The sequence below is a fragment of the Taudactylus pleione genome, unplaced genomic scaffold (assembly GCF_031769625.1).
Source record: "Taudactylus pleione unplaced genomic scaffold, aTauple2 ptg000435l, whole genome shotgun sequence".
NCBI classification, from domain to species: domain Eukaryota; kingdom Metazoa; phylum Chordata; class Amphibia; order Anura; family Myobatrachidae; genus Taudactylus; species Taudactylus pleione.
In genome coordinates, this window is record NW_028284837.1 from 1815351 (window position 1) to 1830599 (window position 15249).

Sequence of the window (15249 nt, forward strand, 5' to 3'; positions counted from 1 at the left end):
ACCCCCCGAACCACCCCCTTTCACAAGCACATTCCTGTGTTACCACCCACAAACGGCACATTCTGTCACTGAAAGTAGCACTCAGTCTGTGTAGTACGAGTGCACAATTCCTGATCGCAGTGAATGGTTCGCGCATGCATATTTTGCAGCATAGGCATGTGCAGACAGGCGACAATTGCCCATAGCATGCGTCCGCGGCTTAGCGAATGGGTCTGAATCAGGCTGTAATGCAATGTTCTGGTAGCAACTAAGACTGTGAACTGCAACCAAGATGATCTGCTAACCACATATCCTAACACTGTCCCATTAAGTCACTTTCAATGTATCATATCCCACCTATTTAACTTTTCAAACCACTTTGCAATACAAGACCTCTTTGTTGTAGCACCTCATTTTGTGTATGTTTTTAGAAGACCATATTCATTTTATACAGCCAACACATTTCTTCATGTAGCACTACAATAACTAGCAATAATCAAATATCTGTCTCTTTACTTGGGCTTATACAGACTAACACAGATACACCTTTCCTTAGTAGCCTGTGCTTAGATATCTGTACCACACCCAACTTAACAAGACCAGAGAAAATACATTTGGTACATTTTTGCCAGATAAAGACCTTTTTTAATCTGCAACAAATTCAGTAACAGTTATGTTTGCTTGGATATAATCACACCGTGTATACACTTTATACATTCACTACCAGAAAAACTTTTTCCACATGTGCAAATAAACCAATTTTTAAAGGCTGGTTAACCTCACTCACCAAGTCAACAAGACAGCACCTGGTCACTGCCACGTGGATCGTGGCTAGCAGAAGGCTCCCCCGAATGACACCACTTTGTAAGATTATCCTTACAAAGAAACATGTATGATAGCAGTTGTAGATGGCTTTTACTGATGGAAATGTTATATCATCACATTTTCCAAACAGCATATGGCTCCTTAACACAAAGTTAACATTACCAGCTCTCTGTCATCTGGCCAACTAACTCAGTGTCAGGAGCACCTTCCCCCTGAATCCCACAATCCTTTATGCTTCACACAACATATATATATATACTCTGAGACATTAATGCAGTAGATCAACCACTAAGGCAGTAGATCGAACTGTGCATTCAGAGATACAAATGTCACAAATCCCTGAGGAGAGTCTAAGTGTGTCCACAAGTGCTATGTGTGAGCCTGACTTCTCAGAGAAGCCACCTTCAACAGTTTCTGCTCCCTCTATATTTGTAGGGATGAGAAGCATAAGTATTGCAGATGACATAGAAATTGAGGAAGCCAACATGGAATTGCAAGAGGATGAGGGGGATATTTGTGTACAAGTTGCTGATGCTGGCACTAATGAGGATATTGAGGATGAGGATGTTGTTTGTGTAAGTAAGGCAACAGCGAAAGCAGCTCTTGGCCAGGATAAGAAAAAGGCCATTGTCATGCCTGGGCATATGACCAACATATCCACCTCTTAACAACAAGCAGTTCAGCATCAGCTAACTCCATTCTCTCTACTAGATCAGCAATGATGTATCCAGGTTTGGTTTGAGTGTTGTATTGTGGGAAAGGAGGGGCAAGTGAAAGCCAAATGACACACAAGAGGAACTGTAAAACAAAACAAATAAAAATTATCATGTAGGACACTAGAGGTGTGGTCCATCTCCTCAAGCTGCTGCCCGGTCTGGTGGCCATGAATGCAAATTCCACCATGATTGTTTTTGCCAAAATACAAGAGACACAAAGAGCAAACACCAGTCCAAAAGCGACTTGGCGTAGGAGACAATTCTCAGATTGAGGATATCCAATGAAAACTAAAGAGCAGAGGAAACACAAAGATAAGGACACCAGCAGAAGGCAGCTTAGAGAATAATTGTTAGCTTTTACTATAGGTGTGTCCTTAGAGTAGATAAAAAGAGTTAAAATACAAACAACAAAGACAGAGGACAGTATGCTTGTCACAGCCAATGCTGCTCCTAATGGATCTTCATAGTGCAGATACTCTGTTGTCTTCTGTAGACATTCAGTTTTCTGGAGATTTGACCACTGGTCCCACGGACACTTCAGACAAACAACCGAATCTGAGAGATAAAATAGCTACATTATTACATGTTGCTTTTTTATGTTTTGTAAGTGAATAATGCAATAAAATTATTATAGTGAAATACTTTGGACATGGAAATATCTATATCTATTTATGCAAAAATTTGCCTTGATCATCTTATATATTTAATTACTAAAAATAGGAAAAAAAAAGTTGTACACAAGTAACTACAGTATTAATGGTCTATGTCAATTTTATTGAGTTGTCTGAATTATAAGTTTGGTCAAATCATTTTAAATTATTACAACTATGGCGTAAATGTAAATGGGTGCGGATTTCTGACTTCGGCGAACCCCGTGCGAGCCTGATGTTTTAAAGTACTGTAGCAGTTATTTAACAGGCAAAATCAACTTTAAAACATCGAGCAATCTCGCACAGGACTCGCCGAGGTCAGAACTCCGCACTATATTACATTTACCCTAATGGGGCATATTCAATTAAGTGCGAGAATAGCAAAAATACCACAGCTGTGGGGTTTTTCCTACAAGTGCAGGATTTTTGCTATTAAATTAGGTGCACTGTTTTTGCTATTTTGAGAGCCAGAAGGTTTTTATTTTTTTAGCACCTCCAGAGAAAGTTTGATTTTTCCAAAAATCATTAATTTCAGAAAATATCAGTGGGACTTGCTCTGGGACCCTGGCGACACGCCCCCTGAGGACTAATTAAGCAATTGGAAGTTACAATTAGCTTAATTAGTCCTTAATTACTCGCCTTCCGAAGCTGCATCTTCGCCATCCAGCATCGGGACCCGGTCTCCTGAAGCAGGTGAGTGTGTATGAGTGAGTGAGTTTGTATATGTGTGCGTGTGCCCCCTCCACCCATGTGTGCCCCCTCCTCCCTGTAATGGGCCTGAAGAACTGCATCTCCCAGCAGACCTTGCTACTCCCATCAGCCCCTGGAGCCTCAGAGCAGCCCCCTCCCCAGTGACAAGATGGAGGGGAGCCACGGAGACCCCCAAGCGGGTTAGTGTAATTATTATTATGCGGCGCAGGGTTTCAGAGCTGAAAACCCTGCAACCATATTTTTTTATTGGATACTGCGGGTATTGGGAGTAATCCAAAATTGGGCACGAGGGGTGCAAGGTTTATTACATCACTAAACCTCACGTCCAATTGGATATGCCCCAATGTCTTTCTGTGATGGTTTCACCCTACAACTGGTAGGATTTATGTTCAGACTCATGTCAGAACAAGTTATTTGTAGAACAAAATCTGTAAATAGCCCAGTAATTGATGTGCCTCTTTTTAATTCATTATTTTAAAGAAATACAGCAAAACCCATGAACATATAATAAATAAACCTGAACAAGGAAATGTAGAAATTGTACTACAGTCCAAAAGAACAGTGTCACCAGTAAATTCATTATCATGACATTGATGGAAAAACTTGGATTTGATTAGATATTAGTTTTGGAATAAATATAAAATCCCATTAAAATATACTGTAAAACACTGTATTTCCTTGAGCAAGTTTTCACCCACTGGTTGGCTGATGGTTAATCTAGCCCCGTGCATGGTCAAGACTAATTAACTAATAAGCTATAAATTAATTGTTATCCTGGAATGGTCAAACTCTGAATATTCCATAGCGTTGTAATATTAATAATGCATGATTTACTTCATCACAATTCTAGACCTATAAATGTCCATTCATTTATTAAGAACAGCATAAGATATATCCAGATCCAGAACAGCAACTTTACTGTCTTCAGTATCTCAGGAAGTATCAGCATGTCCTTCACTCACCTGTCTGGTTAGATATTTCTCCTTGTAGACAGGGGACACATTCAAAGCAACACACAGGTTGTCCTCTTATAGTCGCCTTCCTGGTACCTGGGAGACAGCTCTCACTGCAGACTGAGCGAGGGACCTGGTGATAGGACACAATGGTTAGAATTTTTTATTTTTTAATTAAACATAATTATAATTACAATTATCCTTAATTTCTATTACACCACATGGATTCTGTAGTACTTTACCTAGGAGTTAAAAATTTAACAATCTATCTAAGACTAATACAGACAAGTTATAAATGTAGACTTTCAAAATGTGAATGTCAGGGCTCAGCCGGGGATCGGCTCCCGCTTACCGCGCCGCCGGCTTCCCCTGTCATCCTGGGTGGTCGGGCAGCTTGCGTGACGGCGGGGGAGAAGCTGAGTATTCTCCCCGCATGCAGTGGCTTCCTGGTGGGCTGGTGTCCGGCATCGCAAGTCCGGACATGGGCGCCGCCATGACAGTCGGCCCATGTGACTGTATCCTTCTCCCTGATAGGTCCGTGATCAGCTGATGCTGTGCACCTGTCTAAGGGTTCCCCTGGGTATAAAACTGTTCCACAGGTTCCAGGAAATTACCTGAACATCGGTTGTCTAATAGCGTGCTTTAGTGAGTTCCCGGTCCAGGTTCCTATTTTCCTTACAGCAGCAGTGTTACCATCTTTACCTGTGTACCTTAAACGAATCTGGTGAATACCCGTGCAGCAGTGTTACCATCTTTACCTGTGTGCCTTAAACGTCTCTGGTGAATACCCGTGCAGCAGCGTTACCATCTTTACCTGTGTGCCTTAAACGTCTCTGGTGAATACCCGTGCAGCAGCGTTACCACCTTTACCTGTGTGCCGTAAACGTCTCTGGTGAATACCCGTGCAGCAGTGTTACCATCTTTACCTGTGTGCCTTTACGTTCCTGGTGAATACCCGTGCAGCAGCGTTATCATCTCCACCTGTGTGCCTTTACGTCTCCAGTGAACATCCGTGCTACAGCGTATCCCACCTCTACCTGTGTGCCTTCTATCTCTGGTGAATTCTCAAGTAACTGTGAGTCGCTCCCCACTTGTAATCCTAATTATTGATCCTTGTGTCAAGGTGTATTACTGTACAGTGTTTTAAGGAATTGCTTTGTGCCTAAGCAGGCATAACCTCTCTGGGCCACGGGTGTAGTGTCTCTATCCCTGCAGGGCTTGGGTACCTGGTCAAAGGACCGCGACCTGCTCACGGGGTGCAGCTAAGCCCAAATCCCAATTGGGGGGGTCACTGGCGAACACCATCCTGTGGGTAAGACTCCGCACCTTTGCCCAGGTCTCGCCAACACTCAAGACCCGTGGATGAGGAGAACTTATATCCAGGCCCCTCGTCTCCGCTTCCTTCCCCAACTTAGGCCCACCACGTCCTCTCCTCCAGTCTCAGACGTGACAGTGAACAGGTGACATGTAGATTGATCATGGAGATTTTCATTGGTGAGGAAAGGATGCCTAATAGGGTGGGTAGAAAAAAAAATTTCTGCATCTATTGCGAGGGTCAAAAACAATTTGTGAGACCACTCGAGAAGATGATTGCGGTTTAGTTTTTCAACTAAGGAGGAGCCAGGGCCAGTACAGCTCGGAGGATTAACGATAGAGTCAACCATCGGAACACCATTGAATAATTTCCATTATTAGGATGGATTTGGATAAGGCTCTCGCTGATTCCAGTAGAAAGAAAACAACTCCCCCTCCTCCCCAACCTCCTAACTGTCCTATTTTTGGGACCCCTCAGGAGTTTGATGGTAATGTTCATCTGACATATGAAAAAGTAGTTTTTCAATTCCATGTCATTCAACACAACATTCTCTTAGATACACATCATAACCCGTCAACTGCAGAGGTCGCTAGGGCTGTTGCTAACAGAATTATAGCTGTATGGACAAAGCATCGTTACCTACTGTCACCCTGCAAACCATAGAAGCATGCGCTCAAACATGGCAACCTACTACTGCATTTTAGATGATATGGCTATGTTGAGCGCACTTACTATATGACCCTATATGGCGAACAGGGCGTGTATTATGCATCAAAACTATTATATTCTGCTACTTAACAACAAATAGCCTGAAAATAAGAGCTACTAGAGCACTCTGCGGTGGTGTTCTGCGATCATGCCTATAGGGCGTAAATACAAAATCTTTAGGCGATTTTGAAAAACTAAACGGCAATCATCTTCTCAAGTGGTCCCACAATTTTCTTTTTCGACCCTGGCAATTGACGCAGAAATATTTTCTCTTTTGACCCATATTGACATTCTGAATATCGACATTCTCTGTCAAATATAAAAGAGAGTCCTGCTCACATGAGCTTATATTTTATAGGGAACATGGATCACACAAAGAGGGAGAGTGTACGGAGCTGTGTAATGCAGAACCTGATGAGCTAGGGGTGGTAGGCTTGAGTGAATAAATTAATCTTAAAGGCCATGTTGAAAAGCTGGTACAGTAAGTTAAAGTCAAGTCTGATTGAGATATTAGGGCATTCCATAATTTGGGGTAGACCATGTGAAATCCTAAAGATGAGAGTGAAAGGTTATGATCAAGGAGGAAGAGATGAGGTGGTCATAGGCAGACTGAAGTGTGGGTCAAAATTTGGCTGGAGTTTAGAAATGAGAAGAATTGTTAGGGACTTTCTTGGTGAGTAAGAGGAGCTGTGTATTATGGGGAGCCAGCCGAGCAGGAGAGTAGGGCAATAAAGGTAGAGTGACTAGGAAAATCAGGCATGTAGCAGTTCAGGGTATAAGTAAGGGGGCAAGGTGAGTTCCAGAAGCCTAGAGAGCAGTAGATTACAGTAATCGTAGGATGTATATTTTTCTAGGATGAGATACTGTAGTAGAGATCTGAGGAGAGAAAATGGGAGTGCCAGGTGGAGAAATTGTTGAGGTATTGGGAGACTTATGTTAACATTGTAACTACTGTACTGTTTGAAAAATATTGAAGAGGTGGATTGGTGGACCTTCAAGGAATAGAAGGAGAGAGACAATTCAGGGTAAATGACCTGAAAGGTGCAGCAATAGGAACGAAGGATCCGGGCCCTATCATGGCCAAATGTGAGTATGCCATAGGAGAGGGCTGTAGTAAATATGCTGTCAACAATAGATAGCCAGGTCTTGGTGATTGCTAGGAGGTTGAGAAAGTTAGAGATGAACGGTTATGTAGGTATATTTATTGCAATCTTACCTTGCATTCCAGAGGGTGTGTGAGTGGGAGAGGGAAAGGCATGGAGATATGTGTGTGTATTGTGTGTTTTTTTATACATTTCTCTATAGGTGAACTACAGGTACCAGTGGGCCTATAATGCCTGCATGCTGGTACTTGTGGTTCTCCAAGTACCATCATGCGGAGGAGTCTTGCTGGGACCTGTAGTTCCACTGTAAAGACAATGTTGTTACATATTTTTTTTACACACTACATACACTATCAACCTAGGGTGGTGGGGATATCAGCCTAGGCCAGGGGTGTCCTGGATAGGGGCACCCCTTCATTTGGGGGGTCCCCAATTCCAGAGGGCTCCCTGGCCTGGGCAGACTAGCGGTCAGGACTGACGATGTGGCTGGGGGCCCCAGTGAAAGAGCTCCCCTGGCTGTGGCATCAGCCCCCACTAGAAAGGGCTCCCCTGGCTGTGGCATCAGCCCCCCACTAGAAATGCTGTGGCTGGGGGACCCAGTGAAAGAGCTCCCCTGGCTGTGGCATCATCCCCCCACTAGAAAGGGTCCAATGCTGGTATTTATTATAGGGGGACCCCTGCACAATTTTTTTCTCCCTATAATTAAAACCAGGGCTGGCCCTGCAGCCTGGTGCTGGTACCTAATATATGGTGGAACCCTACATGTTTTGTTCCCCATAATTTTAGGTACCAGGACAGGCTGGCAAGTCCGGGGCTGATTAGCTTTTTGGGGGGAGACCTCACTGAATTTTTTTATAAAAAATTTACCCTAAAAATAAAAAAAATTAAAAAACAGTCTGCACATATTTCACTGATACAGATTGTGCAGGCTGCTTGTTCGGGAGACAAATTCAGCGGTTTATATCGGGACTTCAAAACAGACAGGATTGACCAATTACACCATCAACCGTTTTTGATCGATCCTATCCGAATTTAAAAATTGGAAAAATTGGGACCAAATCGAATCTTAGTAAATTTTCCCCTGACAGTTAATTTCTATTTCAGATTACATGATTTGTGTGTGACAAATAACATTTAAGAAACTACTATGAGAATAATTAGGACTTAGGGTCTGATTCAGAGCCAGACGCTCTGACCAGAGCGCTCGCTCTGAATCAGTGCCCTCCTCCATGAAAAAGGAGCGGCCTCCTGGCTGCGCGCATAGCTGTGGGTGACAACCCACAGCATATGCGAGCGGCCATGATGATAGTCGCGATGGTCTTGACCATCGCGACCATCGGACTTGCGACGGAGATCCTGCGGTAGGGTCTCCCTGCCACAAGCCCTGGAGTGATTTTGGCTCTATCAGAGCCAAAATCACTCCCCATGACATCACTAGTGATGTCAGTGGGGCCGGCTTCAGACGGTAGGCGTTCCCATGGGAACGCCTCTGTCTGGCAGGCACGCCCCCGGCACGCCCACCAAAGGGGGCGTGCTGTCAATCAACATCGACAGCACGCCCCCTTTGGTGCGAGACCCGGAGCGATGGAAAGCCCGTCGCTCCCCGGGTCTCGCGCATACGCAGTGTGGAACATCGACCCGCTTGCGAGGGTACTGCCGCTCACGAGCGGGTCTGAATGACCCCCTTAGCTCACGTTATTATTATCATATTGTGCATTGTTATATACATGTAATAAAGTTTAGTCTTATGTACTGTAGATATATGCTGTGTAGTAGAACAAAATGTAGTACTGTACTTTGTATTGCAAATTATTTTTAAAAAGGCTTATTGTAAAATGTCATTCATCTTCTCCTCAATATTACACTTTATAAATAAAAATGACAATCTTTACATGGTCCCACCTCTTTGTCCCCCATAGACCAGAACAGCTGACTTGAGTTGATGTTGATAAAATGACCAGAAGATGCAGCGGTGTCATAACGGCCGACCTTGACCGGTCCGATAGTCCCTTCTGGGGTCAGCTGCCAGTTCACAATGTCATGGACTGCTGGGATGTCCCCATTATCATCAAAATAAATATAACTTCCGCTGCTCAGGGTAACCCTCACATTCCTTATATAGTGCAGGAGCTGTAAGGAAGATTTTGTTTAAAATCCCCCCAAAAAACACTAAAACATATTAAAAAGATTGTACTTTATAAATGTGTATCTGCGTATATGCCTGTGTGTCTCTCTGTATGTGTATCGGACTATCTATGTCTCTATGCATCTATGTGTCTGTGTATGTATGTATGTATGTATGTATGTGTGTCTGTGCATATTTGTGTGTCTATATATCTGTGTGTCTGTGTATGTATGTGTGTCTGTGCATGTTTGTGTGTCTATGTATCTGTGTGTCTGTGTATGTATGTGTGTCTGTGCATGTTTGTGTGTCTATGTATATGTGTGTCTGTGTATGTATGCGTGTCTGTGCATGTTTGTATGTTTATGTATCTGTGTGTCTGTGTATGTATGCATGTCTGTGCATGTTTGTGTGTCTATGTATCTGTGTGTCTGTGTATGTAGGTGTGTCTGTACATGTTTGTGTGTCTATGTATCTGTGTGTCTGTATGCATGTCTGTGCTTGTTTGTGTGTCTATGTATCTGTGTGTCTGTGTATGTGTGTCTGTGCATGTTTGTGTGTCTATGTATCTGTGTGTCTGTGGGCCTGATTCAGTAAGGATCACAATTGCAAAGGTATATGCAGGTGGTCGATGGTCGCGATGGTAGATGGCTCAGGGCGGCTGGACAGCAGGATGGTCGGCTTGCAAGCCCAGAAGACAGTACGTACACACAATCTCAGTGCTGGCCACTCCCAGAAAATGGGGCGGATACGCCATGTTTCCGGGAACGCCGGCCACCCCCCGCCCTCTACCTTAAATGCCTAAGCCTGTCAATCAGGCAGAGGCATTCAAGGGCTTGCGTGCGATTGAGCAGGATTCATTCTTCACACTCACAGAATGGGTCCTGCGCACGTGCAGATTCCCAATAATCTGGAATCTGCATTCAGCATGCACTGCTGAATCAAGCCCTGTGTATGCTAATGTGCCTATGTATCTGTCGGGTCTATTTAATAAGCCTAGAGACAAAGTGAACAGAGATAAAGTACCAGCCAATCAGCTCCTAACTGCCATGTCACAGGCTGGGTTTAAAAAAATGAAAGTTAGGAGCTGGTTGGCAGGAACTTTATATCTGTCCACATTATCTCCATCCAAGGCTTAGTAAATACACCCCTGTGTGTCTGTGTATGTATGTGTCTGTTATAAGTGTGTCTGTGTATGTATGTGTGTCTGTGCATGCTTGTGTTCTGTTATCTGTGTATCTGTGTATGTATTGTGTGTCTGTGCATGCTTGTTTTTCTGTTATCTGTGTATCTGTGTATGTATGTGTCTGTGCATGCTTGTATTTCTGTTATATGTGTGTCTGTGTATGTATGTGTCTGTGCATGCTTGTGTTTCTGTTATCTGTATGTCTGTGTATGTATGTGTCTGTGCATGCTTGTGTTCTATTATCTGTGTATCTGTGTATGTATGTGTGTCTGTGCATTCTTGTTTTTCTGTTATCTGTGTATCTGTGTATCTATGTGTCTGTGCATGCTTGTGTTTCTGTTATATGTGTGTCTGTGTATGTATGTGTCTGTGCATGCTTGTGTTTCTGTTATCTGTATGTCTGTGTATGTGTTTGTGCATGCTTGTGTTTCTGTTATCTGTGTGTTTGTGTGTGTATGTGTCTGTGTATGCTTGTATTTCTGTTATATGTGTGTCTGTGTATGTATGTGTGTCTGTGCTTGCTTGTGTTTCTGTTATCTGTGTGTCTGTGTAAGTATGTGTCTGTGCATGCTTGTGTTTCTGTTATCTGTGTATCTATGTATGTATGTGTGTCTGTGCATGCTTGTTTTTCTGTTATATGTGTGTCTGTGTATGTATGTGTCTGTGCATGCTTGTTTTTCTGTTATCTGTATGTCTGTGTATGTATGTGTTTGTGCATTCTTGTGTTTCTGTTATCTGTGTGTTTGTGTATGTATGTGTCTGTGTATGCTGGTATTTCTGTTATATGTGTGTCTGTGTATGTATGTGTGTCTGTGCATGCTTGTGTTTCTGTTATCTGTGTATCTGTGTATGTATGTGTCTGTGCATGCTTGTGTTTTTGTTATCTGTGTGTTTGTGTATGTCTGTGCATGCTTGTGTTTCTGTGTATGTATGTGTCTGTGTATGTATGTGTCTGTGCATGCTTGTGTTTCTGTTATCTGTGTATCTATGTATGTATGTGTCTGTGCATGCTTGTGTTTCTGTTATATGTGTGTCTGTGTATGTATGTGTTTGTGCATGCTTGTGTTTCTGTTATCTGTGTGTCTGTGTATGTATGTGTGTCTGTGCATGCTTGTTTTTCTGTTATCTGTGTATCTATGTATGTATGTGTCTGAGCATGCTTGTGTTTCTGTTATCTGTGTGTCTGTGTATGTATGTATCTGTGCATGCTTGTGTTTCTGTTATCTGTGTGACTGTGTTTGCTTGTGTTTCTGTTATCTGTATGTCTGTGTATGTATGTGTCTGTGCATGCTTCTGTTTCTGTTGTCTGTGTATCTGTGTATGTATGTATGTCTGTGCATGCTTGTGTTTCTGTGTATGTATGTGTCTGTGTATGTATGTGTCTGTGCATGCTTGTGTTTCTGTTATCTGTGTATCTGTGTATGTATGTGTGTCTGTGCATGCTTGTTTTTCTGTTATCTGTGTATCTATGTATGTATGTGTCTGTGCATGCTTGTGTTTCTGTTATATGTGTGTCTGTGTATGTATGTGTTTGTGCATGCTTGTGTTTCTGTTATCTGTGTGTCTGTGGATGTATGTGTGTCTGTGCATGCTAGTTTTTCTGTTATCTGTGTATCTATGTATGTATGTGTCTGTGCATGCTTGTGTTTCTGTTATATGTGTGTCTGTGTATGTATGTGTTTGTGCATGCTTGTGTTTCTGCTATCTGTGTGTCTGTGTATGTATGTATCTGTGCATGCTTGTGTTTCTGTTATCTGTGTGACTGTGTTTGCTTGTGTTTCTGTTATCTGTATGTCTGTGTATGTATGTGTCTGTGCATGCTTGTGTTTCTGTTGTCTGTGTATCTGTGTATGTATGTGTCTGTGCATGCTTGTTTCTGTTATCTGTGTGTTTGCGTATGTATGTATCTGTGCATGCTTGTGTTTCTCTTATCTGTGTGTTTGTGTATGTATGTGTCTGTGCATGCTTGTGTTTCTGTTATCTGTGTAACTGTGTATGTATGTGTGTCTGTGCATGCTTGTTTTTCTGTTATCTGTGTATCTTTGTATGTATGTGTCTGTGCATGCTTGTGTTTCTGTTATCTGTGAATGTGTGTATGTATGTGTGTCTGTGCATGCTTGTGTTTCTGTTATCTGTGTATCTGTGTATGTATGTGTGTCTGTGCATGCTTGTTTTTCTGTTATCTGTGTATCTATGTATGTATGTATGTGTTTGTGCATGCTTGTGTTTCTGTTATATGTGAATGTGTGTATGTATGTGTGTCTGTGCATGCTTGTTTTTCTGTCATCTGTGTATATGTGTATGTATGTGTCTGTACATGCTTGTGTTTCTGTTATATGTATGTCTGTGTATGTATGTGTCTGTGCATGCTTGTGTTTTTGTCATCTGTATGTCTGTGTCTGTGCATGCTTGTATTTCTGTTATCTGTGTATCTGTGTATGTATGTGTATCTGTGTATGTATGTGTCTGTGCATGCTTGTGTTTCTGTTATCTGTATGTCTGGGAATGTATGTGTGTCTGTGCATGCTTGTGTTTCTGTTATCTGTGTATCTGTGTATGTATGTGTCTGTGCATGCTTGTGTTTCTGTTATCTGTGTATGTATGTGTGTCTGTGTAAGTATGTGTGTCTGTGCATGCTTGTGTTTCTGTTATCTGTGTATCTATATATGTGTGTGTCTGTGCATGCTTGTTTTTCTGTTATCTCTATGTCTGGGTATGTATGTGTGTCTGTGCATGCTTGTGTTTCTGTTACCTGTTTATCTGGGTATGTATGTGTGTCTGTGCATGCTTGTGTTTCTGTTACCTGTTTATCTGGGTATGTATGTGTGTCCGTGCATGCTTGTGTTTCTGTTATCTCTATGTCTCGGTATGTATGTGTGTCTGTGCATGCTTGTGTTTCTGTTATCTCTATGTCTGGGTATGTATGTGTGTCTGTGCATGCTTGTGTTTCTGTTACCTGTTTATCTGGGTATGTATGTGTGTCTGTGCATGCTTGTGTTTCTGTTATCTGTATATCAGGGTATGTATGTGTCTGTGCATGCTTGTGTTTCTGTTACCTGTTTATCTGGGTATGTATGTGTGTCTGTGCATGCTTGTGTTTATGTTACCTGTATGTCTGGGTGTATATGTGTGTCTGTGCATCTGTGTATATCTCTGTGAAACGTATGTTTAACTGTGTATCACTACGGGCCTGAGTCATTACGGATCGCAACTGCAACAGTGTAGGCTGATCTGCCAATGGTGCGAACTGCACATGTGTAGATGATCGCAGTGTGCGTGCATGAGTTGACTTTGCGCTCGCACTGCGATCACCTACACAGATACAAAGCCATCACAGATCAAGGGATGGAATGTCAGCATTTGGGGGTGGGGACAGGGGAGTGGTCAGAGAAACACAGGTGTGGCTGTCCATTTCACTGCTGTTGCATGGTTGTGCATAAATTTGCCAATGTGTGATGAGGTTAGCTATTTCTGAGTAAGGTGAGACCTGCTGTAATTCTGTGTGAGGGTCGGATGTTACTCAATGTTCCCGATGTATACGCAGGACTGCAAAGTATTACGGATGTGAAATAGCGGCAGTGGGCGTCTCGATTTTAGAGGCTGTGCGATTTAATTCATTAGCATATTTTCGCAGCAGATCTGCCTGCATAATCGCAGCCATGATCGTAATAGCAAAACGCCCTATATCTCTGTATCGCTATATCTATGTGTTTCTGTATCGCTATATCTATGTGTCTCTGTATCTTTGCATTTCTGTGTTATATCAGTGTATCTGTGTGGGTTTGTGTATTCTTGTGAGTCTGTGTAACTGTGCCTGTTTATATGTGTATATGTGTCTGTGTATCTGCGTACTGTATATCTGTCTCTGTGTGTCTGTTTGTGTATCTCTGTGTATCTATGTATGTCTGTGTGTCTATGTATGTCTGTGTATCTGTGTATGTCTGTGTATCTGTGTATCTGTGTATGTCTGTGTATCTATGTATGTCTGTGTATCTGTGTATGTCTGTGTGTCTATGTATGTCTGTGTATCTGCGTATGTCTGTGTATCTCTGTATGTCTGTGTATCTATGTATGTCTGTGTATCTGTGTATGTCTGTGTATCTATGTATGTCTGTGTATGTGTGTATCTGTGTATCTGCATATGTCTGCGTATCTGTGTATCTGTGTATCTATGTATGTCTGTGTATCTGTGTATCTCTGTATGTCTGTGTATCTGTGTATCTGTGTATCTGTGTATGTCTGTGTATCTCTGTATGTCTGTGTATCTGTGTATGTCTGTGTATCTGTGTATGTCTGTGTATCTGTGTATGTCTGTGTATCTATGTATGTCTGTGTATCTGTGTATCTCTGTATGTCTGTGTATCTGTGTATCTATGTATGTCTGTGTATCTCTGTATGTCTGTGTATCTGTGTATCTGTGTATGTCTGTGTATCTCTGTATGTCTGTGTATCTGTGTATGTCTGTGTATCTGTGTATGTCTGTGTATCTGTGTATGTCTGTGTATCTGTGTCTGTAAGGCTGCATAGCCTGTGGCTGCATTAGTCAGTGTTAGATTCAAAGTATTAGATTCTAAGTGTAATTACAAGATGATAACTAAAATGGAGTTACGCCGGAAATCTTATTAGCAATATGTGCACCATGCAATGACTGATGTGACTTCTCTTTCCCTGAATTTCAGGTAAATTGTCACTACTGCTCCAATCAGATGCTGTTATATTAATTGCAAAGCACAGCTTTGGACATTTATTTTAGGTAAATTGTCACTACTTTTATATTAGGAGCAATTTCTATAAAGGAAGTTTTTTTTTTTTATTGTGTATCTGATGGTCTCTCCCCCTTCTCACAAATTGTTTATCTTAGACTTTATTGCATCCCAATTTAGTGTGTGTTGAGCTCTGGGGGTGTGGTGGGTTCCCAATCAGTGAGCATGCAGACACATGTTTGTAACTATAGTTATTAGTGATCAGTAAGGCTGCATAG

At 42.2% G+C, this 15249-nt stretch overlaps 1 protein-coding gene across 1 annotated transcript in view; it reads right to left on the reverse strand.

Moving 5' to 3' along the window:
* Positions 1–15249, reverse strand: part of LOC148505889 (extracellular calcium-sensing receptor-like) — an 89010-nt gene that overhangs the window by 768 nt on the left and 72993 nt on the right. Inside the window, 4 exon segments of the mRNA XM_088447606.1 lie at positions 767–944; positions 1466–2075; positions 3844–3967; positions 8863–9090. Coding sequence (XP_088303732.1) covers positions 767–944; positions 1466–2075; positions 3844–3967; positions 8863–9090 — 1140 coding nt within the window.